At 38.5% G+C, this 22,828-nt stretch overlaps 4 protein-coding genes across 4 annotated transcripts in view; 3 read left to right on the top strand and 1 right to left on the bottom strand.

Annotated features, from left to right (window-relative positions):
• The first annotated feature begins 213 nt into the window (after window positions 1-213).
• LOC144444816 (monocarboxylate transporter 13-like) lies at window positions 214-9,623 on the top strand. Its single transcript, XM_078134357.1, has 7 exons — window positions 214-497; window positions 2,422-2,788; window positions 3,487-3,672; window positions 4,071-4,621; window positions 5,538-5,742; window positions 7,453-7,617; window positions 8,994-9,623. Exons 2-7 carry the CDS (start codon window positions 2,569-2,571, stop codon window positions 9,227-9,229), a joined length of 1,563 nt encoding a protein of 520 aa, XP_077990483.1. The 5' UTR covers window positions 214-497; window positions 2,422-2,568; the 3' UTR covers window positions 9,230-9,623.
• Window positions 9,624-13,145: 3,522 nt separating this feature from the next.
• LOC144444286 (monocarboxylate transporter 12-like) overlaps window positions 13,146-22,828 on the top strand; it is a 154,469-nt gene continuing 144,786 nt past the window's right edge. Inside the window, exons 1-2 of the mRNA XM_078133700.1 lie at window positions 13,146-13,413; window positions 13,920-14,105. Coding sequence (XP_077989826.1) covers window positions 13,146-13,413; window positions 13,920-14,105 — 454 coding nt within the window. The remainder of the gene's footprint in view (window positions 13,414-13,919; window positions 14,106-22,828) is intronic.
• Window positions 14,969-17,813, top strand: LOC144444849 (monocarboxylate transporter 12-like). The gene is made up of 4 exons (XM_078134400.1): window positions 14,969-15,487; window positions 15,913-16,117; window positions 16,965-17,129; window positions 17,584-17,813. Exons 1-4 carry the CDS (start codon window positions 14,969-14,971, stop codon window positions 17,811-17,813), a joined length of 1,119 nt encoding a protein of 372 aa, XP_077990526.1.
• The window catches only part of LOC144444847 (solute carrier organic anion transporter family member 4A1-like), a 10,496-nt gene continuing 7,781 nt past the window's right edge, over window positions 20,114-22,828 (bottom strand). Inside the window, exons 9-10 of the mRNA XM_078134399.1 lie at window positions 21,057-21,170; window positions 20,114-20,148 (exon numbers count right to left, since the gene is read on the bottom strand). Coding sequence (XP_077990525.1) covers window positions 20,114-20,148; window positions 21,057-21,170 — 149 coding nt within the window. The remainder of the gene's footprint in view (window positions 20,149-21,056; window positions 21,171-22,828) is intronic.

Raw genomic sequence — 22,828 nt, 5'->3', positions numbered from 1 at the left:
CAATCCGTTATTCTAGTTGTTCAGAAAATCACTATTATTCCATTTTATGTTTTCATTTTAGGTCGTTGAAAGCAAAGTACAAGTACGTGATTCACCGTCATGACCTGGGTTTTGTGACGTCACAAATACGTCACATCAGAAAATGAAAAGCTATTCAAGAGTCTGCGCTTGCGCCTATAACTTCCGGGCTGTGATATTCCAAGGTCAGTTTAATTTCAAATCCCTTCGTATGTACGGTATCTGTGGACTCTTTATTGTACGTACCACTGACAGTAGTGTCGCGACAGTCATATTTTGGAAGGTCTAACAGTTAATTCTCGGTGGATGTATGTCGGCTCATGTCGTTCGGTACAGAATTTTAAGTCTGTGTCTGCTGGCATGGTAACGTCGCGGATACAGAAACGAAGATCACTGCATACATCGCAGTAGTGATAAATCGTTACGGGCCTGGTTCATATCATTTCCAATGTGACATTGTTTTTTAAATGGACATCTTGGTAAGTAAATTCTTTCTCATTCTATTTGACGAAGGCTTCAGCCATCGTCCTCAATTCTAACAATTCCATTTATAGATCTAGAGTCCGCCATTATATATCGTTCCTCGATCCTATTCATAGTACACTGTACATTGACAAGGCATATTGTATCGAGGCATATAGCTCTGAACCTCCTGTAGAGTCGCTTTGATTATATTAAATGAGCAGACAAATAAAAAGTAATGTAAGTTCCGTTGATATAAAGACAAATTTTAATTCAACATTCATCAACATCACTGTTAAAATATTTTTTCCTACCCTGAGGAATTTGAAATCATTTCACTTTTGTAAAAATGAATAACGCACACACGGAATCGAAACAAACGTAGCAACTGAACGTTTGGTACATACTGCTAGCAGATGATGATATTTCGCATGTCCCAGTCTATACCTTACTTGGCCTCTCGTTTCCACGGCAAAGCAACACTGGAATTTCAGACACTCGTAACGGCGAGCATCACACATCACTCAGGCAATATACTGTTCTGGTGAATATCACGCCGGTGCACTCTACGCTAATTATAGACAGTGGACGGGTTTGTCTGTATGACATATACTTAGTATTTACAACTGCTTGCATTGTAAATACTGTTTCTACCCGACATTTCTAGTTTCAGGTTTCAGACCTAAGAATGAACTTTGAACTGTATGTTGCTGTGATTATTATTAAGCTCGACTGCGAATAATCCTCAATATTGCGTTCTGAGTCGCTTCTCGTGTCGATAAAGTTATAACTTATTTCCTACTGCCAATTGTTCAACATGTTCATTATTACGAAGTTGCGACCAGCTTCAGTATTTGTGTGTATGTTCTTATGGCCTTGTCCTAATATGAATCGATGGCGAACCGACTCAAATATAATCGATTAAAATCAGTGATAATCAGTTTTTGAATGTTTACACTGTATTCTACAGATAAATATACTGTACTTGTAGACACCACGGCTCAACAAGTAATGATATTCAATATATCGTTGTAATATCATTTCCTTAGCAACACATCCTTACCCTGCGTTACTTAGCAACCTTTCAAGTGAGTGTAAATTCCAATCATATTTTATGCAATATTGTACAACTGAGGGTGCAATCGTACGTAGGATACGAAATCTTGTATTACTCGATCAAAAAAGAGAAGAGAAAAATGACATCACAAACGTAAAGGCATCAGAAGCAAACAGTCAGATCAGGAGTTAGAAAAAAGCTATGCTAATCATGTCTGACCCCTGACCCGGGCCGAGACTATTTTCCATGCATCTGAAGTCGTTACATTTTAGTTGAGTACCACGTTTTTTTCAGAAATCGGACTGAAAATTACCAAGCTCGCCGTCGTCATGGTAACCACTTGTTCGAAAGAAAGCTCTGACTTCAAGTATTATGGCTCCATTATGTAGTAATGACTTGACAATAAAACGAAATGTGTATAGTAATCAAATGCCAATAAAAACTACCTTGTGATTTGCATTGCAATTGACTGAACGAGGTCAAAGGTTAATTGCAGAGCGATGAAATAGTGGGGGCGATCGATAACTAATGTGTGATTCAACGTTTGATTTGCAACACATCAATCTTTTCGCATCCACACATAGCAAATATATGAACTGTCAGAATCAATCAAGTTAATTTCTGTTTGTAACCAATTACCACTATCCACAGTTTAATAACACGTCAATTTGCATTGTTATTTTTGCTCGTTTAATACTTAAAATAAAGAAGCGTTGGTGAGAAAACGATTAAAACGAAAACAAAAGATAGTCTGGTCCCGGAACCGACAAAAAAACAAATGTGAATTCGAGCCATTGATGACGTCCACTTTCAAGTCGCTATTGTATTACATATTTCCATAATGTTGCATTTATCTACGGATATTTTCTCATTTTCTCTTCCAGTTTCCCCCCTGTCGACCCGATTGAGATCAATCACAAACCTATAGCTGTAAGCTTATACACTCTCCCATGCCTACCGATGAATCAAGATTCTGAAAAGTCAGCCAGCTGTGTTACTGCATCACATTATACATTATAAACGTTCTGATCATGTCGGTTAGGAAGTCCTATCAACCGATCGATGTCCCTTCCCACGTCGAAAAGTCTAAAACGCAAGAAATCGAACCGAAGCCCCCTGACGGAGGATGGGGCTGGTTTGTCGTATTGGGTACCTTCATAACATTGTCACTGTCGACGGGTAGTGTATTTTCATTCGGAGTTTTCTATGTGGCTTTCTTGGATGCCTTTAACGAGTCTAAAGCTGACACCGGTAGGTATCTACTCAAACCAGAATAAAAGGAGTGAATTAATGAATGAATGAATTAATGAATGAACGAACGAACGAACGAATGAATGAATGAATGAGTGAATAGGTGGGTGGATGGATGGATGGATGGATGAATGAATGAATGAATGAATGAATGAATGGATGAAAGGATGGATGGATGAATGAATGGATGAATGAATGAATGAATGAATGAATGAATGAATGAATGAATGAATGAGTGAATGGGTGGATGGATGGATGGATGGATGGATGGATGGATGGATAGATGGATGGATGGATGGATGGATGGATGAATGAATGAATGAGTGAATGGGTGGATGGATGGATGGATGGATGGATGGATGGATGGATGGATGAATGAATGAATGGATGGATGGATGGATGGATGGATGGATGGATGGATGGATGGATGGATGGATAGATGGATTGATGGATAGATAGATAGATGGATGGATGATGGGTGAATGGATAGTCCTTCCCTACTCTTTGCTCAAACCTTGAATTTATTATTACCAAAAACCTGTGATTGGTGTACTTGCAGTGAAATCGCTCTACGAACACCTGACCTTTTTCAATGGTGTTTATGAAATTGCAAGTATTGAATTGACCATAAACTGTACAACAACAAAGGCAACAGATATCTGATCTGTTTATGCTTTCATTTTCTTTGTATCTCTTAGTCTGGGTCGGGTCCATAGCTGCATTCCTATGTACCGTGTCTGGTCCCCTCAGTCTATCATCGTCTCGAAGATTCGGACATCGTAAGACCGTGATGACGGGTGGATTGATTACTGCTATCGGTTTCCTTCTAAGCTCCTATGCGACAAAGTTGATACATTTATACTTCACCTATGGAATATTGATAGGTGAGTAAAGTCCTTACCAATGGTTTCCTCTGGGTCTAATTTGGTGCAACATAATTCAATGACCAATTTATTTTACGCAAAAATTGATATAACGTTTTTTATGTGCGTACAACTGACAAAATTTGATAGCGTCTAAACATGATTACTATTTTCTGCGAATGGTTATCTTTCCTGGTTTAGCATGTCCGTCTATATATCTGTTGTCTGTCTGTCTGTCTGTCTGTCTGTCTGTCTGTCTGTCTGTTTGTCTGTCACCCAACCACCCATCCACCCAACCATTCATCCACTCACTCACTCACTCACTCACTCACTCACTCACTCACTCACTCACTCACTCACTCACTCACTCACTCACTCACTCACTCACTCACTCACTCTTAGGCTCGTTCAATTCACAGGAATTGGACTAGGTCTGACCCATCTTTCAGCTATGGAAATGATCAGTATTTACTTCAAAAGAAGATTTCCGTTCGCCATGGGAATCGGCATTGCTGGTTCAGGTTTTGGCCAATTTGTCATTTCCATCGGTTGTCAAGCGCTACTCGACGTCTTTGGCTGGAGGGGTTCCTTAATGATATTTTCCACCATAAGTCTTCATAGCTGCGTCGCAGGTTCTCTCTTCCGGCCGCTGAAGATGAAAAAGTGCAGACAAAAATTGCATGAAAAGGAAACACCTGACTGTGAACCAGATAACGGGTATATACTTATCAATGGTAAAGACGAAACGGGAGATGTATATAAAATTAGTGAACTTGATGTTGGTGCAAGGAAACTTAAGAATACGGAGGAAGAGGTGACGTCATTGGAGACCTCGCCCAAGTGTGGTAAACTGAAATCATGTATGGCATCGTTGTATGATGTGACGCTCTTCAAAGAACCAGCCTTTGTTATTCTACTTCTCAGTGTGGTTGCCAACGCATTTGGTACAAGTGCTGCTGTGTTTCATGCGGTAAATACAGCCAATTTGAAGTTACCGTTCACCGGCCCTGTTTGATACAACCACACGGAAAACCAATGGACAACTACACATGCTACACTTTACGATAGCAAGATTGAATAAATAACCAGATTTCTTGCCACATTTTGTCTAAATGTATTGAAATTGACTGTTGGAGCGCCACCAACGTCTACGTTTGAATGTAATGCCACCATGCAGATATCGAAATGCAGACATCAAAACATTGGCGCCCGCGTGTCTGCATCTCGTTGCAGCACTTTTAAATGGTTTATTTCATTAATAGTCAAAATGTAGCAAGAAATTGCCATGTTGCTATCTTAGCGTACAATGTGCACTTTCTTATTGGTTTCTGAGTGGCTGTATCATTGAAACACAACCGATCAACGATAACGTACAAAGGGCCGGTAGCTGTCATACCGTACCGTCATTCATACCGATCTCTACAAAGTTCGTGATTCTATTCCAGGGAAAGTCAGAGCATGTTCGTATTGCAACAGTAACATCAACATACTAGTATATATTGAAGCAAAATATCCATATGTAGTAATTAGGTCAACGTAGTAAGTTATGGAAATAACTATCTATGTTGTTGAATCAATAGCTTTACATGTAGTATTGTTTGGATTAGGGAAAATGACGTCACGTGTTTAGCTCCTAACTCTTGTTGTTTCCCAGAATGCCTCAACCTAGTGAGCAGTGTGTCTCTCCTAATCCAGATTTGTCATTTTTTATAACTCTATTTCAGAGAAGTCGAGGGTGAAATTAACTTCTTCGGACACCTAAGAATAATGAAAGTCAACCTTGCCTTTTTTCTGGCAGTTAATAAACATAAACATAAACATAGACAGGAAACTGATTCATTCATATACTGTTTTACTGATGTTCTTAATTCCGTTTTACATTTTAGGTCAAGCGGGCCGTTGACCTCGGTATACCAGCAACGAAGGCGGCATTTATCCCGGCTCTTATGGGAGTTGGTCAGTTTCTAGGACGAGTGACCGTTGGAAGTATTGGAAATCTACCAAAAATGAAACCTGATATATTGTACAGTGTCAGTCTTTTGGGATGTACTGTTACTAACATCGTTAGCATTTACACCACTACTTTTACAGGTATGCTTGTTACCACCACCACCTCCACCACCACCACCACCACCACCTGTAACTATATTTAAACTATGGTAATTACATGTACAGGAGTAATGTACAAAATGTGAATTGAATTGTGTGTGATTATGAAATTAGCCCTTAAGGCTGATTATGCAAATGTACCCATCTCTCTCGGTATTTAGTCAATATTGAAAGGCTGTAGAATCTCAGGTACACGTAATCGTCACGTGACATCAGATCTAAAGTTATAAATACAAGAGAATCAAGGCTCCCCAAAAGTTGAGATGTACATGATATATAGTTATTAGACCTTGGCCTCGCTTATTGGCATTGCAATCACTTTAGATACAAATACAAATACAACTGCCGACATCAGACCGTAGACGAACGAAACACATTTCAAACAGGGAAAGTAAACAACTCAATTTGATTAATAATTAACACCTGGCACAACATGTTCAGTGGAAGTACAGAGACTTGTATTACATTCCATCATTTGATAAGAACAGATTTATGGCCACTTTAAATAATAGTTCACGTTCAAAAACAAATGTCCAGTTCCCCTGACATTTCATGTACACATATAAAGGCCATAACACTGTTCTTATCAAATCATGGTGTGTAATATAAGTCTCTGCTGTTCTAACTTGCTGTGCCAAGTGTTATTAATCCAATTCATCTGTTTACTTTCCCAGTTTGTAACAAGTTCCGTTTGTTCACTGTCTGATGGCGGCAGTTGTATATACAGCACATTGCAGATTACTGTTCACTCTCCCCTGTTTGATACAATCCCACAGAAACCAATAGGAAACTGCACATGGTAAACTTTGTGATAGCAAGATTGAATTAATATAGTCTCTAGATCTTGCTACATTTTGTTTGCATGTAAATGAAATTCAAACCAATGTGCCTCCATGTCGCGGCGGACTTCAGATCCAGACATCAACAAATTGGCGCATGCGTATATATGCCTAGTTACGATATGTTTAAATGATTTATTTCCGCCATACTGAATGTAGCAATACATTTTGATCTCGTTACCTTAAGATGTAGACTGTGCGGTTTCTTATTGGATTCTGTTTCATTGTATCAAACAGAGATAGTAAACAGTAAACTGCAATACGTTGTAACTCCTGGCTACTTCTTGTAATCGAGTTTGTCAAAAAAAAACAGAATTGAATCATGCGTATTGATGAGCGATATAGACAAATCTTATTCGATATTGCTGCCGTGTTGTAGTATAATGCGCATGCGTAGGTCCGCAATGGTTAAAATGTCACAAGCTGAGTTCTTTTCTACTCAAGCGAAAATACTCACCTAATAACCTGGATTACACTAAATTGATTTTAATGTCGATGCATGCTTTCTGTATATAACACTAAAATGGTCTTCTGGTGTTTTTAGAACAGTTGATTGCTTAGTAGGGGTGTCTTGAACTTTTTTGATACGTATGATAAATCATGACGTCATTGGATCTTTCATGAATTATATCTTGATACCAGGTTTGACTTCAGTTAATTGAAAGTAGTGGCTAAGTATGCTCCAGTAAGTATGATACTGCGAATACCTTATGAAAATGCAACATAAACTACGTCCAAACACGTTTGAACTCAGCTTGTACTTTTAACCATTGAATCTCTACCGTCTATGTGTTGACAAACATCGTGTACCTGTGATGTTCACGTTTCACCGACGTCGTCTTTCCTTATCTAGGCCAAATCATCACCTTATCGATATTCGGTGTATCACTTGGTGGTTTTATAGTTATGCTTCCTGTCACCGTTACTTACTTTCTGGGGAGTTCCCGGATGGGACATGGAATGTCAGTGATCCTACAGGTGTCGGCTGTTCTGTTATTGGTGTCTGGTCCATTTGTAGGTACGTATGTCTAGACCGTGAAACAGGCGGCAATCCACTCGGTGCAATGGCATAAAAACGGATTGTGTGTAGCGCCACCAACGACAGTAGTGTGAGGACTCAGCTCACTATTTAGTCAATATTCAGTCCACTGACAAGTTTTCGACTATATTCAACCAATTGTATATTCTATGCCATGTGCTAAATGAAGTGGCGTTACAAACGTTCCATTAGCGTTGCAAAATTCATGAGAGTGGCGCCGCCAACGGCTGTATTCTTCAATTTAATTTATATGCCATGCAGTTTTGTTATGCTATAAACCTCTTTGTCTATCATAATATCACCATTTTATGATCGAATTTTTGTTATATTTCATCTCTCGCTTATGATTTGATTTTCCCGGATATATGATCTCAGATTTCATCGCTTTCTTGTCAACAAACTCTTTTTAAAAAAAAAAAAAAAAAACATCCTAACAGGTCCATTTATGATACATAGTGTACGAGTTCGAAATCCATAGGCGCAGGAAGATTACAGGACATGCCTGTAACAGGCCCTGTGCACATCCTGCAATGGGGTATGTGAAACAGGCACTGTTACAGGGTCGGTAAATCTGGAAAATGTTCACAGATATGCGTAACAGGTCTATTGACACAGGCATGTATACAGGTGTGCACTTTCTGACTGTACACATTGTTGATCATTGTTGTGAAACAGGAATGTACACAAGTTCTGTGAGTTACAAGGTTTCTAAATTTGGTCAGATGTCAGCACTATATATGGCATATTAACACATGTCTGTTGGTACAAAAAATATATACAATAGTGTTTTTATAAGTGTATGTACAAACACCTGACATTACGAGAAAATCAGAACTGTGTACACCTGTATCCATGAATACAGTCATATACATACAGGTACAGCCACATACTAGTATGCAGAAAAGACAGACCCTGTGACATGCCTAGATGTACATCTCACGGTATCAGCAGCGTACCCCACAGAAGCGTATACAGTCAATTAGCCACACTGCTGTTGACTGGGCTGAGGTTACAGATCTGTTACAACCCTGTACTATATTTGCTGGCACATATTTCTACCACAGGAATGTAACAGGCTCTGCACAGAACTTGTTCCAAGGGAGAAATTTTCTTTGGCGTGCATCATTTTCCCCAGGTGTCACAAAGTTGTGAAAGTCGATTTAGCAACCAAGGAAAACATAAATGCATAAATATAAAGCAATTAATTCGTTCGTTTGTTTGTTTGTTTGAAGTATGTATGTATTTGTTTGTTTGTTTGTTTGTTTGTTTGTTTGTTTGTTTGTTTGTTTGTTTTGTTTTGTTTTGCTTTGCTTTGAAAATAATACGGTCTATATTATATTTTAATTCTATTTCAGGCCTAATGCGTGATGTGTATGAGGGCTACGATGAGGCATTCTGGGTATGTGGCTGTGCGTTAGTCATTTCAACAGGGCTTGGACTTTCGATGTCACCAGTTGAGAAGTTCTTCAAGAAGAGAAGGAGTAACAAGAACTTGGGCATACCACCTAATAGAAGTCAAATTGCGTTGATTAAAAAACCCGAAGAAAAACTTGAAGATGGAGACATTGTTCAGTACACATCCACTGTATGAAGAAAGTTGAAAAATGTTGTTTTGTTTTATTTTTGTATATATATGGGACGAATAATTGTTTGTTTATCTACTGGACGGACATACTTTATCTAAATGGGAGTGATGCCAATTAACAAGAAGTGCACTTCATATATATATATATTTAAGATGAAAGATCCCATTAATATATTTTAATGATATATTTTATTTGCACTGAAGTTTATGAGCTTGATCATAGAGTCGGAATTTTAATATGCCATGAATTTAGATACTAAATTCAAGTTAATATCGGAAGATCTACATTAAGATATTGCTTCCAGTAACTACAGAAATGAACTTACGCACAGACTGTGTGTGAGTGATGTATAACGGCAATGAAAAATGGCTATTGACAACTATTGAGATTTATGGTTATGTAACAAATTTTAGTTTGCATTTTTAAAATGAATTTAATTATTTTAAATGAGAATAAAAACTCATGCCTTCAAGTACAGAGCACTCGTCGGCAAAGTACAATAACTCCACCGAAAATTCAAGTACTGTATAATTTGTTAAGTCCACATAGGACACCTTAATAACCATAACATAACTAACATAATATAACATAACTAACATAACATAACATAACAAGATAACTAACTTAACATAACTAACATAACATAGCATAACAGCATAACATGACGTAGCATAACATATCGTAAAATAACATAACACAACGCCACACAACACAACACAACACAACACAACACAACACAACACAACACAACACATCACATCACATCGCAACTAGCTTCAAGTTGTAGATGGAAGTCATGCAAATGTCGAACAATTTTAGGTACCCGCAATTGCATTTAAATTGACCCATCGTCATAATTGAACAAGGTATATTTATTCTCTCGCAGTTGCACATTTTAGCTCTTCGCCTCGCCACACCCAAACTTATCCATGAATTATATATAAAATCAGCATTAATTGATTTGAGAACTTTTGGAATTCAGGACTAGACTTTATAGACTGTCGTGAGCTATGATATGCACGAATAGGTTATGTTTCTCCTGTTTCCTAAACACACTCGCAGAGACACATGTACACACATTACATACATACATACATACATACATACATACATACATACATACATACACACACACACACACACACACATACATACATACATACATACATACATACATACATAGACATACACTGGCAGACAGATCGCTACACATGCGCGCACAGGTACATGCATGCATGCGCACATACACACAGGAACACCGATATTTGCACATACAAACAGACACACGGATACAGAGAGAGAGAGAGAGAGAGAGAGAGAGAGAGAGAGAGAGAGAGAGAGAGAGAGAGAGAGAGAGAGAGAGAGAGAGAGAGAGAGAGAGAGAGAGAGAGAGAGAGAGAGAGAGAGAGAGAGGGGGGGAGGGAGGGAGGGAGGGAGGGAGGGGGAGGGAGGGAGGGAGGGAGGGAGAGAGAGAGAGAGAGGGAGGGAGGGAGGGAGGGAGGGAGGGAGAGAGAGAGAGAGAGAGAGAGAGAGAGTAAAACAGACGAAAATACAGAGTGATCGCAGCCCGCGATATGGTACGTGCCGTACATACTAGTGAAAATATAACCGTTCTAAAATACTAGTCCAATACACTAGTAGGTAAAACTAAAGGAACACGCTGTGACCCCTGGCTTCTGACATGAATGACCCAGTCAGGAACTACTTACATTAAAGCCGTGGCACAGAAATACCTGACGCCACTACGTAACGTACATAGGAGTACACGTAACCCCAGAATTACGCGACTGAAACTTACAGACAGAACGGAGACGACATTCCAGTAACACACAAGTTCACGGTGCCCTACATAAGAACACACAGGTAAGTTTATGATATACGGGACTGATCACATGTTAGTCATAAAACCACAAAAATAGAACACTTTTGAATCAACTATTGAGTCGTAGTACCAAGTGCATTATCAAACGGACTGTGGAATTTTAAGTTTAGCTTTCCTAACAATTACAAGTATAGCAGTTCCAAAGACACTCAGCTCGTAGATCAGTTATAATTGTTCAACTCTGTGAACTAGATCTACAACGTGCAATGTTCCTTGTCTGCGCTATAATGGCCGACGCATTTGGAGATCGCCATTAAAACACACACAGGACGACCACTATTGTGTCACTTTCTTTGTCAGGGATCTCATTAGTCAGTGCATGAACTCAAAACCTGCAGAACGTGACGGAAATACAAAATAACATTTCTGTAAATAATAAGTGATGATCCGTGTATATGTTGACTGTCTTGACACAAAGTTATGTCCATATAAAACAATTGGTATTTTGCGTCGTTTTATGCAGACGAATGCTTATCACTCGCAACAAGCTTGACCCACGACTTTAGCTACAAGTTATTTTTTGCAGACACGTGATGTTTTGCTCTGACGTTTTCACTGAATGGAAGGTAATACTGTAATAGTAGACTTCAAACTATCGTTCATCAGCTCTGCTTGATAAAACTGGGCAAAAACTGCACCTGTTACACTTCAATAGCAATTTATTGTTACATGTAGTCTGAATGATTGAAATAAACTATTGACACCAAATTACTGCAACAAGACGGAGACAGGCAGGCGCCAATGTTTTGACGTCTGCATTTAATGTCTACGTGGCTTATCAGTTGAGACAAAAATGTTGCAAAAAAAACGGTATTCATTCAATCGTGCTATCTTAAAGTGTAGCATGTGCAGTTTCTTATTAGTTTCTGTATGGTTGTATCAAACAGAACCGTAGAACAGTATTTTGAAATCCGCTGTAGACTATCAGGGAGTCGTGAATATTAATTGTGCAACCACTACCTAAACATTTCTGCTGACTCTCATGAGTAAAAGTGGCCCACAGCAAAGATCTAAAGATGAGGAACAACTTCAATTTTGATGTTTCTCTGAAATCGCATGCAATTGTCTGTGATGTAAAACCATAACGTGACTCTCCAGAGTCCTGAAGTGGCATTCCCGACCCCTTAAGTCCAAACTTCTATTATGTATATCACAAATATATAAAAAGGTACTGGGTACTGTACAAAGTAATCAAGATGGCTATCGTAAAAGAAAATGCACAGGTACAGGTGTAAAATTTGACTAGCTCTGTAAGTAAGGTCAGCGAAATATACATGTGTATGTGACCGGAAGGTGAGGGCAACATGCTATACATGCAGTACTCTGTAGAAAATTAATATGAAAACAAAGAAAGTCAGTCATTAGTTAATTACTTAATAAATTTGGTTCAATTTGATTATCTTTCGGTCCGCTGTTAGATGGTTTTAAGTGAGTGTTACCACGACATGATCCAGTCAACAACCTACTGAGTCAGCTACAACATAATGACAATATAGTTCAGGCCCAATTTTAGATTTATTTAAATCAAGAATGTATTTATCTCTTTGGCAAATTTGTTAAATATACAATAAAAGTATGTATGCATATATATATATATATATATATATATATATATATATATATATATATATATATATATATATATATATATATCTGTGTGTGTATGCAGGTATGTATGTATGTATGTATGTATGTATGTATGTATGTATGTATGTATGGATGGATGGATGGATGGATGGATGGATGTATGGATGTATGCATGCATGCATGGATGGATGGATGGATGGATATATGGATGGATGGACAGCTGGATGGATGGATGGATGGATGTGTAAATGATGTTCTTTCTCTGTGTTCTTTTTTCGATCAATAAAGGTCCTGGAATGGTTTGTTCGTTATCCCTTTCAACGTTTATTAATTTATTTTAATATATCAGATTGTCGGTGAAGTGATGTCTTAACAGCCCTAACGTGACAATCATATGAATAGGAACTTAGAATAACGTCCATACAACGATAGTCGTGATATATACCTATAGAATGCCGACCCAGACTCCTTCGTCTGTTGTCAATGACAACTATGAACCAACAGCGACTTCCACGGACGATGACAATGACGACAACGAAGCGAATACGTCATCAGTTACAGCAGACAAGAGGGACAACATCCCACCAGACGGAGGATGGGGTTGGTTCGTGGTTGCCGGCTCATTCCTGGTGAATGCATTATCAACCGGTGCACTGTTTTCATTTTCCGTTCTCTTCGTGGCTTTCCTTGGTGCTTTCAACAAATCCAAAGCTGATACAGGTAAGGGCGACTGTCGGTGTATATATATATATATATATATATATATATATATATATATATATATATATATATATATATATATATATATATTACGCTCTGCCACTGCGGTATAGAGCACTGTCTTAGCAGATTGATACTCACCGAGTTATATATATATAATATATATGAAAACATAATTATATATATATACCGTCTTATTATGTTATGAGACATATGCATATGGTCAGGAAGATTTCAGTTTCTCGGAGTTAGTATTATTTTGTCAATGTCCGAACGATCCTTCTTCATTAACTTAACGATATCCTTAGCAAGAGGTATGCATGTTTGGATCCTGGGCGGTACAGCCTGACCCTGTCCAGAATGTATCTGAGTGGATATGGGGCTTGGGTGTGATGATTATCACATATAGGAACTTAGCCTAGATCTCTCAATGGTGTGACAGTTGTGTGCTATACATGTATACTAGGTCTATATTTTCACACAGTTTCATTTCTTCATTATAACAGCTTGGACTGGATCGATTGCTATATTCATCTTTAAGATTGGTGGACCTATAAGTATAGCAGTTTCACGAAGACTTGGGTATCGAACTACAACATTTCTAGGTGGTTTATTGGCATGTACAGGTCTACTGCTAAGTTCATATGCCACTAACCTTACACATTTATATATAACCTATGGAATATTAACAGGTGACTATTTTAATACGCTAATACATTACTAAAACCCCAGAAGTAGTTGGTTGTAAACAAGTAGAATTTACCATGGTGGTGTTGGAGGGGGGGGGGGGTGAGGAGAAAACATTTTTATCAAAATTTTAAGCAGCCACCCCTTTTGCGCCCTCAAAAATCCCCCCCCCCCCCCCAGTGAACCCAAGAACTCTTGTTGACTGCAAAAGGCTACACAGAGATTTTCATATGTGCATTTATACGGTATCCCCTGCAATCTGGAGATATATAATTTTTGGGTACACTGCATGAAGACAATAGTGCCAATCGACTTCAGCGTCCATACATAATAAGCGATTTCTTTACAAACAGATGTGTGCTTTGCTAGGAGAGATCTCACATTGTACTCTAACCTATACTTGGAGTAACTTAGCCATCAGGGCTTTCCCCTATGTATGTATGTATGTATGTATGTATGTATGTATGTATGTATGTATGTATGTATGTATGTGTGTGTGTGTGTATGTATGTATGTATGTATGTATGTATGTATGTATGTATGTGTGTGTGTGTGTGTAGGTCGGTAGGTCGGTAGGTAGGTAGGTAGTTTGGAAGGCAGGCACACAGGCATGCATGCATGCGTGCATGCACGCGCATATGTTTTTTCTTCCTTTGCCAGTCCACTGGTTTAGTTTGCCTCACCCAACTATATTTTATTGCCCAGAAAATAATTCTGCTTTTCATAATATTTTGCATATAGTCATCCATAAATTAGTTGATTAACATTGTGGTATCTGTATTTTTCTCCAGGGTTTGGTTTCACTCTTACACATGTGCCAGCCACAGAAATAATTTCTGTGTACTTCAAAAAAAGACTTCCCGTTGCCATGGGAATAGCCTTTGCCGGAGCTGGATTCGGTCAATTCATTATTGCAGTCGGCAGCCAAGTCCTGATAGAGCAGTTTGGATGGCGAGGGGCACTGATGATCATTTCGTCAGTTACTTCTAATATATGTGTCGCTGCCGCTCTCTTCCGACCACTCGAGAGGAAAACTAGGAACGAATCTCCCGCTAATAGGAAACACCAGAGAGACACATTTGAGATGACAGTTGTAGAAAACAACGTTTGTGAACGTAATAATGATAGACAACAAACACGAACAGTCTCAGAACAAGGAAATCAAACATTTCTGAGCAGGAGAAAAAATATGGTGAAAACTTCTGTAATCCAAAATGGCGGACAGACAGACAAGAATAAATCAGGATGTTGCTCATCGTGCGCATGCCTAAAAAAGACTTTGTCGACGTTTTATGATGTAGCATTATTCAAGGAACCAGTATTTATTCTTACCATAATTCTAATAATTCTACATTCGATGGGATCAAATGTTTTCAATTTCCATACGGTAAGTCTTAGAAATATTGCCTTTTCTGGTTGTGAGGTTTTAGCTCATACAACAATAGTGGGGCTGAGGTTTTCGTATACACTTTACACATACTCTAACGTCACGGTTCAAACGCTTTCGAGGTTTCAGTTAGGACGGTTTGGCGTTCGTGTAAAATTGTATATATGTACACGCGTACATGTAGTCTAAAACCATTCTTACTATTGAATAATAAGCAGACCAATTTAAATGCCGCCTGTGATGTGGGGTGGGGTGGGGTGGAATTTTCTTTGTCAAACTGTACTGTATAATTTGTCCTATGTCGTAGATACGGAAAACATATACACAATGATATTAGTATATTCCTATCATAACAATGTCACGCTGTGCACGTAGGTAGTGTTGTTAGATATAGTAGCAACTGCAACCTTTATTTTGAATTGTAGGTCAAGCGAGCATTAGAGTTTGGTATACTTCCACTGAATGCAGGTTTTCTGCCAGCTGTCCTTGGACTTGGTCAGATTGCTGGACGTCTGTTGTTTGGGGGCATTGCCAATATCCCAAAGATAAAACCATACGTTCTATACTCAGCGTGTTTTGCAGGTTGTGCCATTGTAGTTGCTATAAGTATTTACTGGAGAACATTTACAGGTAAGAAAGAGACTGTGTATAGGCGAGTGAGGTTCAGAGAGAGAAACTGGGGGGGGGGAGAGAAAGGGTACAGGAGAGCGAGAGAGAGAGAGAGAGAGAGAGAGAGAGAGAGAGAGAGAGAAAGAGAGAGAGAGAGAGAGATAGAGAGGGGAGGGAAGGAGGGACAGACAGACAGACAGACATATATATACATACATACATCCATACATACATACATACAGACAGACAGACAGACAGCCAGACAAACAGCCAGTCAGTCAGACAGACAGACAGACACACACACACATAGACAGACAGACAGACAGACAGACAGACGCACACACATACATTCATTCATACATACATACATTCATACATACATACATACATACATACATACATACATACATACATACATACATACATACATACATACATGTACATACATACATACATACATACACACATACATACATACATACATACATACATACATACATACATATATACATACATACATACATACAGACAGACAGACAGACATACATACCGACAGACAGACAGACAGACAGACAGACAGACAGACAGACAGACAGACAGACAGAGCAATACTGGGCAAATTTAGGTCGACAAAAACATGAAAAAATAATGACGTCTTTAAATGTTGATTTGTATTTCCAGCACTGCCAATGTGTAACTACACTAGCACATGGTATAATAATTATATAATATGGCATTTGCTTCTCCTATTGACTGCTATAAATGACCCTAGACAGGTTCATTGTCATTACATCAACGTTTCCCAAGATAAAGTACACACAAACAAATTTTTTAATATGCAACGCATAATATTATGCTTCTTCCACAGGTCAAATTATTACCATGTCTATGTATGGAATACTAAATGGTGGTAGTATAGTCTTGATTCCGCTCAACATTGCTTGTTTTTTTGGGCCGGCCAAGATTGGACATGGATTTTCGATATTATCTCAATTCATCGCTGTCACAGCCCTCGCTGTAGGCCCTCTATCAGGTAAGAAACTGTCGGCTGTCTTACACTTTATAATGCCCGTTATGTATTTGTGTGCTATCAATGGCAAAAACAACCAACATGTTAACACATATAGTATTTGGTTTTCGTAAATTACTTCTTATTAAATCTTCATAGATTACACATTTCTGGATATGGAGTCTATTGAAACCTGGTGTACCCTGTTCATATATACCACGTCTGTCTGTCTGTCCGTCTGCCTGCCTGCCTGCCTGTCTGTCTGTCTGCCTGTCTGTCTGTCTGCCTGTATGTCTGTCTGTCTGTCTGTCTGCCTGCCTGCCTAACTGCCTGCCTGCCTGTCTGTCTGTCTGTCTGTCTGTCCGTCCGTCCGTCTGTTTATTTTGTTTGTTTGTTTGTTTGTTTGTTTGTTTGTTTGTTTGTTGAGAATATATTTTAAGTTTATTATAACTGTGATTTTGTGGATGTTTCCTTTTAGGTTGGATGCGTGATGTATACGGTACTTATGACCAGGTGTTCTGGTTTAGTGCAGGATCCTTCATCATTGCATCTTTGTTATGTATGTTACTACCGGTAGTTGATGCAATAGTTAAGAAGAGAAGACGGCGAAATTCATCGGAGCCTGTGACAACTCAACCCTGGGTTCATTTGGGCGACGACGACGATGAATCTACAGAACTACTTGTGCAGATAATGTCCACTGTTTAAAGTTAACACGCGCCATTGCCTGGAAACACGAAATTTGAAAACAATCAGACACACTGCCTTTGGAAAATGGCAAATTACTAAGCCCCTCCACCCCTTTACAGTGAATTCCACAATACCACGCAGCTTTTCTGTCTGATACAACCACGCAGAAACCAACAAGAAACTGCATATGCCACACTTCAAATAGAAAGATCGCATTTTGAAATAAACCATTGCAACTCCATGCAGACATTCGGGCGCCAATGTTTTTCTTAGTATCAAACACAGATGAAGGGCGCGTACAATGCCCTCTTTGGCGTTCATCCGATGTCTGTATGGGGCATATATAGTTCATTTCACCTAGACAAAATGTAGCAAGAAACTGTACTCATTCAATCTTACTCTCTTACTACATTGTAAAAGTGTAGCATGTCTAGTTTCTTATTGGTTTCTGTGTGATTGTATCAAACAGCAAAAAGCTGCACTTTTTTTTTTGAAATTCACTGCATATGCTATGTGATAGTACTGTGTAAACTGTTATAAGATACGTCGCGTCGTTACGCTCGTAGACCTTCTCTCTACGAACATGTGCTAACTTATTAACACCACAGTGTCGGGGAGATGGGAAGATTTCAAGTGGCCATATGGATGGGGATTGGGGATTTATTTTGGATTTTTAATTTATGAAACAATTTTATCACGACGTCCTACTGGAAAATCAATGTGAAATAACATAGACCAAGTCTGTGTTTGTAACTCAATACATTGCAAAAAGCTAAAAAAAAAATTTAAAAAAAACGTGTAAAAAGGTTTGTTATTGTAATTACAAAAAAAATAACATTTTACAAATATATCAATCTTTTGAAAAGAATTGAGCTACAAATAAAGACTTTGTATATGCTGTTTCACATTGATTTTCCAAGTAGGAAGCAATGATAACATTGTTTTGAAATAAATACCCAATCCTCATCCAGATGGCCAAGTGTCACTATAAAATGATGATTAATATTTCAAACATAGATCACTGTGAAAATTGTCAATCAAACAAGCAGAATATTTTCTGAATCTGGTGATTGGAAAGGTCGTTGACATGGTGATATTTAATCCGGCGACACTCTTAATTGGATAGTGGCCAGGCCTGCGGAACGTTTGAGTGGTGGTTGATAGGGCTGTGTGACATGTATCTTACAGACTATATAACATGTCATGTAACCGTAAAATGCGCGCACGTTATGTACACCCAGACCATCATTTCATACTGATGATGGCTTAATGAGAATGTGATTTTGCAGAAAAATCAAAAATCAAACTACATATAATCAAAATTTGCAGATCAAATATAATATTAACATCTAACAATTTACATTTCCTTAACTCTAAAAATGCAATAAACGCAATAATTAAATTGTGTATGTAAAATGTGTTTGGAATAAATAAGCTGACTTTGGTGTCGCTGTCCCTTGTGGATCTTACAGTTTAGGAGATCGTGCAACACACAGACAGACTTGTATTGACGTTCTAGTTCCACATTAATATTTTCAGTGCCAAACAAGGCACAACTTCAAATTGGTGTGTCTCAGCTCTATCGTACAGTCCGTCGCAGGTTACTGTTCACTGGTTCTGTTTTGATACAACCACACAGAAACCAATAAGAAACTAATTGAAATAGCATGGTAACTTTAAGATACCAGGATTGAATTAATACAGTTTCTTGCTACATTTTGTCTAATTGAAAGGAACCAACATGCTACCATGCAGACATCAAAACATCGGTGCCAGTGTGTCTGCACCTAGATACAGTACGTCTAATTGGTTGATTTCATTCAGACTAAATGTAGTATAAGACATTGCGTTCTTGCTATCTGGAAGACTTAATGTAATGTCCGGTTGGTTTCTGTCTGTACTTACACGTACCTGTATGACACAGAGGCAGTGGTGGACAGCAACCTATAACATGCTGTAAAATCATTTCACAAAGAATTCAAACGATTACTACATGAAATAAAGGTTAATTCGGCATTTTATTGGACATGCAGGGAACAAAAATGTCAGCTTTACCACGGCAGAAAAGATGGTAACATTAAAGCTAAAAACAAACCACAGAAAATTTCCCAAAGCTTATTTCAAAATAAAAGTGATTGCCAATTTACCATTCTTACAACTCAGCTTGTGATATGTTTTGGAAAAGTATAACTTTCCTAGCCTCGTCAGATAAATTTGAAAGGTAGAATGTATATGACAATAAACAAACGACAGCTAGCTAGGGATCCAGCCCTTTTTAACCAGGGAGTAGAATTGCACATTTGAAAACATGAATTTGTCTATAACGTATATCCAGACACTGGTCTACAGTGACCTAAAGTATATAGAAAAAGTACTGTCAAAGCTGAGGTTACTAATATTCTTTGTGAAATAGCAAATATAAGGCACAAGAAAAACGTCGCTGTAGAGTAGTAGTAACGGAGAGAGAGAGAGAGAGAGAGAGAGAGAGAGAGAGAGAGAGAGAGAGAGAGAGAGAGAGAGAGAGAGAGAGACAGACAGACAGACAGACAGACAGACAGACAGACAGACAGACAGACAGACAGACAGACAGACAGACAGACAGACAGACAAACAAACAAATAAACAGGAACACACACAAACAGACCGGCCGACATACAGCCAGATAGCAGGACAGAAGTGTGTATGTGTGTCTGTGTGTGTGTGTTCGCGCGCGCACATGTGCGCGCGTGTGTTTAACTATCAAAGTAGTTTCACTGTATACGTGTGTCTTTTCCATATTGTAAGCTCTTTTTAGACATTTTTGTATACTGGTGTAATTGAGGTAGCATATATAATCACCTCGTTATCAAACCTTATTATTCAACAAGTTAAGCGCTAGCGTTTTTCGTACATTTAAACAGTATCTAATAATTAATTATTCAGCGACTAAAAAGGATTGATCATTTTCTAGTCAAAAGGTGTGCTGTGTTTTTCATTGGTCAAGAATGAACGACAAAAAACGACAAGGTGCAGTTATCCGGACCTGTACTCACAAAACTGAAACCATTTCTGTGTGTTGGCCATTACTGGCTGTTGGTACGCGAGTATACTTGTGGCCAGAATCTGTCTTGTCATCATCATCATCATCATCATCATCATCATCATCATCATCATCATCTACAGTAGCGTGTTCGTCCGGTGGTTTATAACTACATAAAGCTAAACCGAAAAATAGTGACGTCATCCATTTCAAAATGATCAACATTATAAAGAAATAGATACTAAGCTGAGAGTTGTCATAGTGCCAACATGATCCTCGTTCCCCGCACTTTTCTCCCCATAGCAGACAAGCTCTGTCGATCACCGTACCAAACGTGACTAGTCCCGGAATGCTACCTATGAAAGGAAAGTGAACAAATTACACAATGTACAACCACTGTAACATACATAACAGTGAAATTCTCAATACCATGCAGATCTAGATCTGTTTGATACAACCACACAGAATCCAATAAGAAACTGGACATGCTACACTTTCTTTAAGATAGCAAGATTGAATGAGTATAGTTTCTTACTACATTTTGTCTAAGTGAAATGAACTACACATGCCACATACAGACATCAAATGAACATCGCAAAGAACATTTTACACACCCTTCGTCGGGTGTTTGATACTAAGCAAAACATTGGCGCCCGAATGTCTGCTTGGAATACATTTAAATGGTTTATTTCATTTAGATTAAATGTAGCAAAAAATGCGATCTTTCTGAAGTGGGACATGTGCATTTTTGTTGGTTTCTGCATGGTTGTGTAACTAACAGAAAAGCTGCACGGTATTATGAAATTCCCTGTAACGATTATAAATCATTCTATTCCAAAACAATTGTCCATAAACTTGAAATCTCATGATGTCATGATGATTATATCTCATACAGATTAATAATACAGCGCCTTGCAGGTCACTGTTCATTCTCTTTCTTTCACACAGTCACGAAAGAACCGATAAGAAACTGTACACTTTACTCTTTGAGGTCGTAATTTCTTGCCATTTAAAGCAATCAATATTGTAGGAGACGAGATCAATAGTTCAATATAGGATAAAAACTAAATTCTTTTACTTGAGGGGGGGGGGTGAGCCATTTTTAGTTCTCATCATACAGAACCGATTTTACTTTTAATGGATGCCTTGTACCCCTAAATAGACACATTTATTTTAAAATGACAAATTGAGAAAAGAAAGAATTTTTGCTAACAGTAAATGCATAGCATTAAAGGTAAAGTGTCAGCAAAAGAACTATTTGTACTCACAACATACCGGCTTTATATTCATAGCACTACATACTACTACAGACTGGTTTGAAATTGATTGTGTGGTTTGAAGGGATTTTCAATTTTGGCCACGGTTGGAGGGGGGGGGGGTTCTGAGGCCTAAGTATAAGAATTTGGTTTTTTATCCTACAGTGATCTCGCTCCTAACTTGATGCAGGCACAAGGTTGCCAATTTGTTGATGTCTGTATTTGATATCTGTATGGTAGCACATTTCTCTTACACAAAATGTAGCGAGAAACTGTATCCATTCAATCCTAACCTTTAAAGTGTAACGTGCAGTTTCTTATTTCTGCCTGGTTGTATCAAACAGAGACAGTGAACAGTAAACTGCAATGTGCTGTAGGTTTATATCTAAGTACCAGTGGTTTTATATTGTTTATTCATTCATTCATTCATTAGTTGGTGATCGCTTGATAAGTAGGTTGATTGACCTAATTATAAATGTATTGGTTCAGTAGGTTGGTTGGTTGGTTGGTTGGTTGGTTAGTTGGTTGGTAGGCTGGCTGGCAGGTTGGTTGGTTGGTTGACTGGTTTTTAAGATGTTGGGTTGGTGGATGGATGGGTGGATGGTTGGTTTTCAGGATGGTTGGGTTGGTGGATTGGTAGGTGGTCGGTCGGCCGGTCGGTTGGTTGGTCGTTTGGTTGGTTAGATGTGTGGGTGGACGCGTGTTTGGTTGGATGGATGGGTGTGTGTGTGTGTGTGATTGGTATACTGATTGATTTA

The sequence above is a fragment of the Glandiceps talaboti genome, chromosome 13 (assembly GCF_964340395.1).
Source record: "Glandiceps talaboti chromosome 13, keGlaTala1.1, whole genome shotgun sequence".
Lineage (NCBI taxonomy): Eukaryota > Metazoa > Hemichordata > Enteropneusta > Spengelidae > Glandiceps > Glandiceps talaboti.
Note: the sequence above shows the minus strand (reverse complement) of the source record. Positions and strands in the feature narration are given on the sequence as shown.

Excerpts from the sequence above, each read along its gene's own strand:
- LOC144444816 (XM_078134357.1), top strand. The coding sequence starts at position 2,569 with ATGTCGGTTAGGAAGTCCTATCAACCGATCGATGTCCCTTCCCACGTC. Across the intron at positions 4,622-5,537 it reads GTGCTGCTGTGTTTCATGCG|GTCAAGCGGGCCGTTGACCT; the intron begins GTAAATACAGCC and ends TTTACATTTTAG. Across the intron at positions 5,743-7,452 it reads TTACACCACTACTTTTACAG|GCCAAATCATCACCTTATCG; the intron begins GTATGCTTGTTA and ends TTCCTTATCTAG.
- LOC144444849 (XM_078134400.1), top strand. The coding sequence starts at position 14,969 with ATGGGAATAGCCTTTGCCGGAGCTGGATTCGGTCAATTCATTATTGCA. Across the intron at positions 16,118-16,964 it reads TTACTGGAGAACATTTACAG|GTCAAATTATTACCATGTCT; the intron begins GTAAGAAAGAGA and ends CTTCTTCCACAG. Across the intron at positions 17,130-17,583 it reads CGCTGTAGGCCCTCTATCAG|GTTGGATGCGTGATGTATAC; the intron begins GTAAGAAACTGT and ends GTTTCCTTTTAG.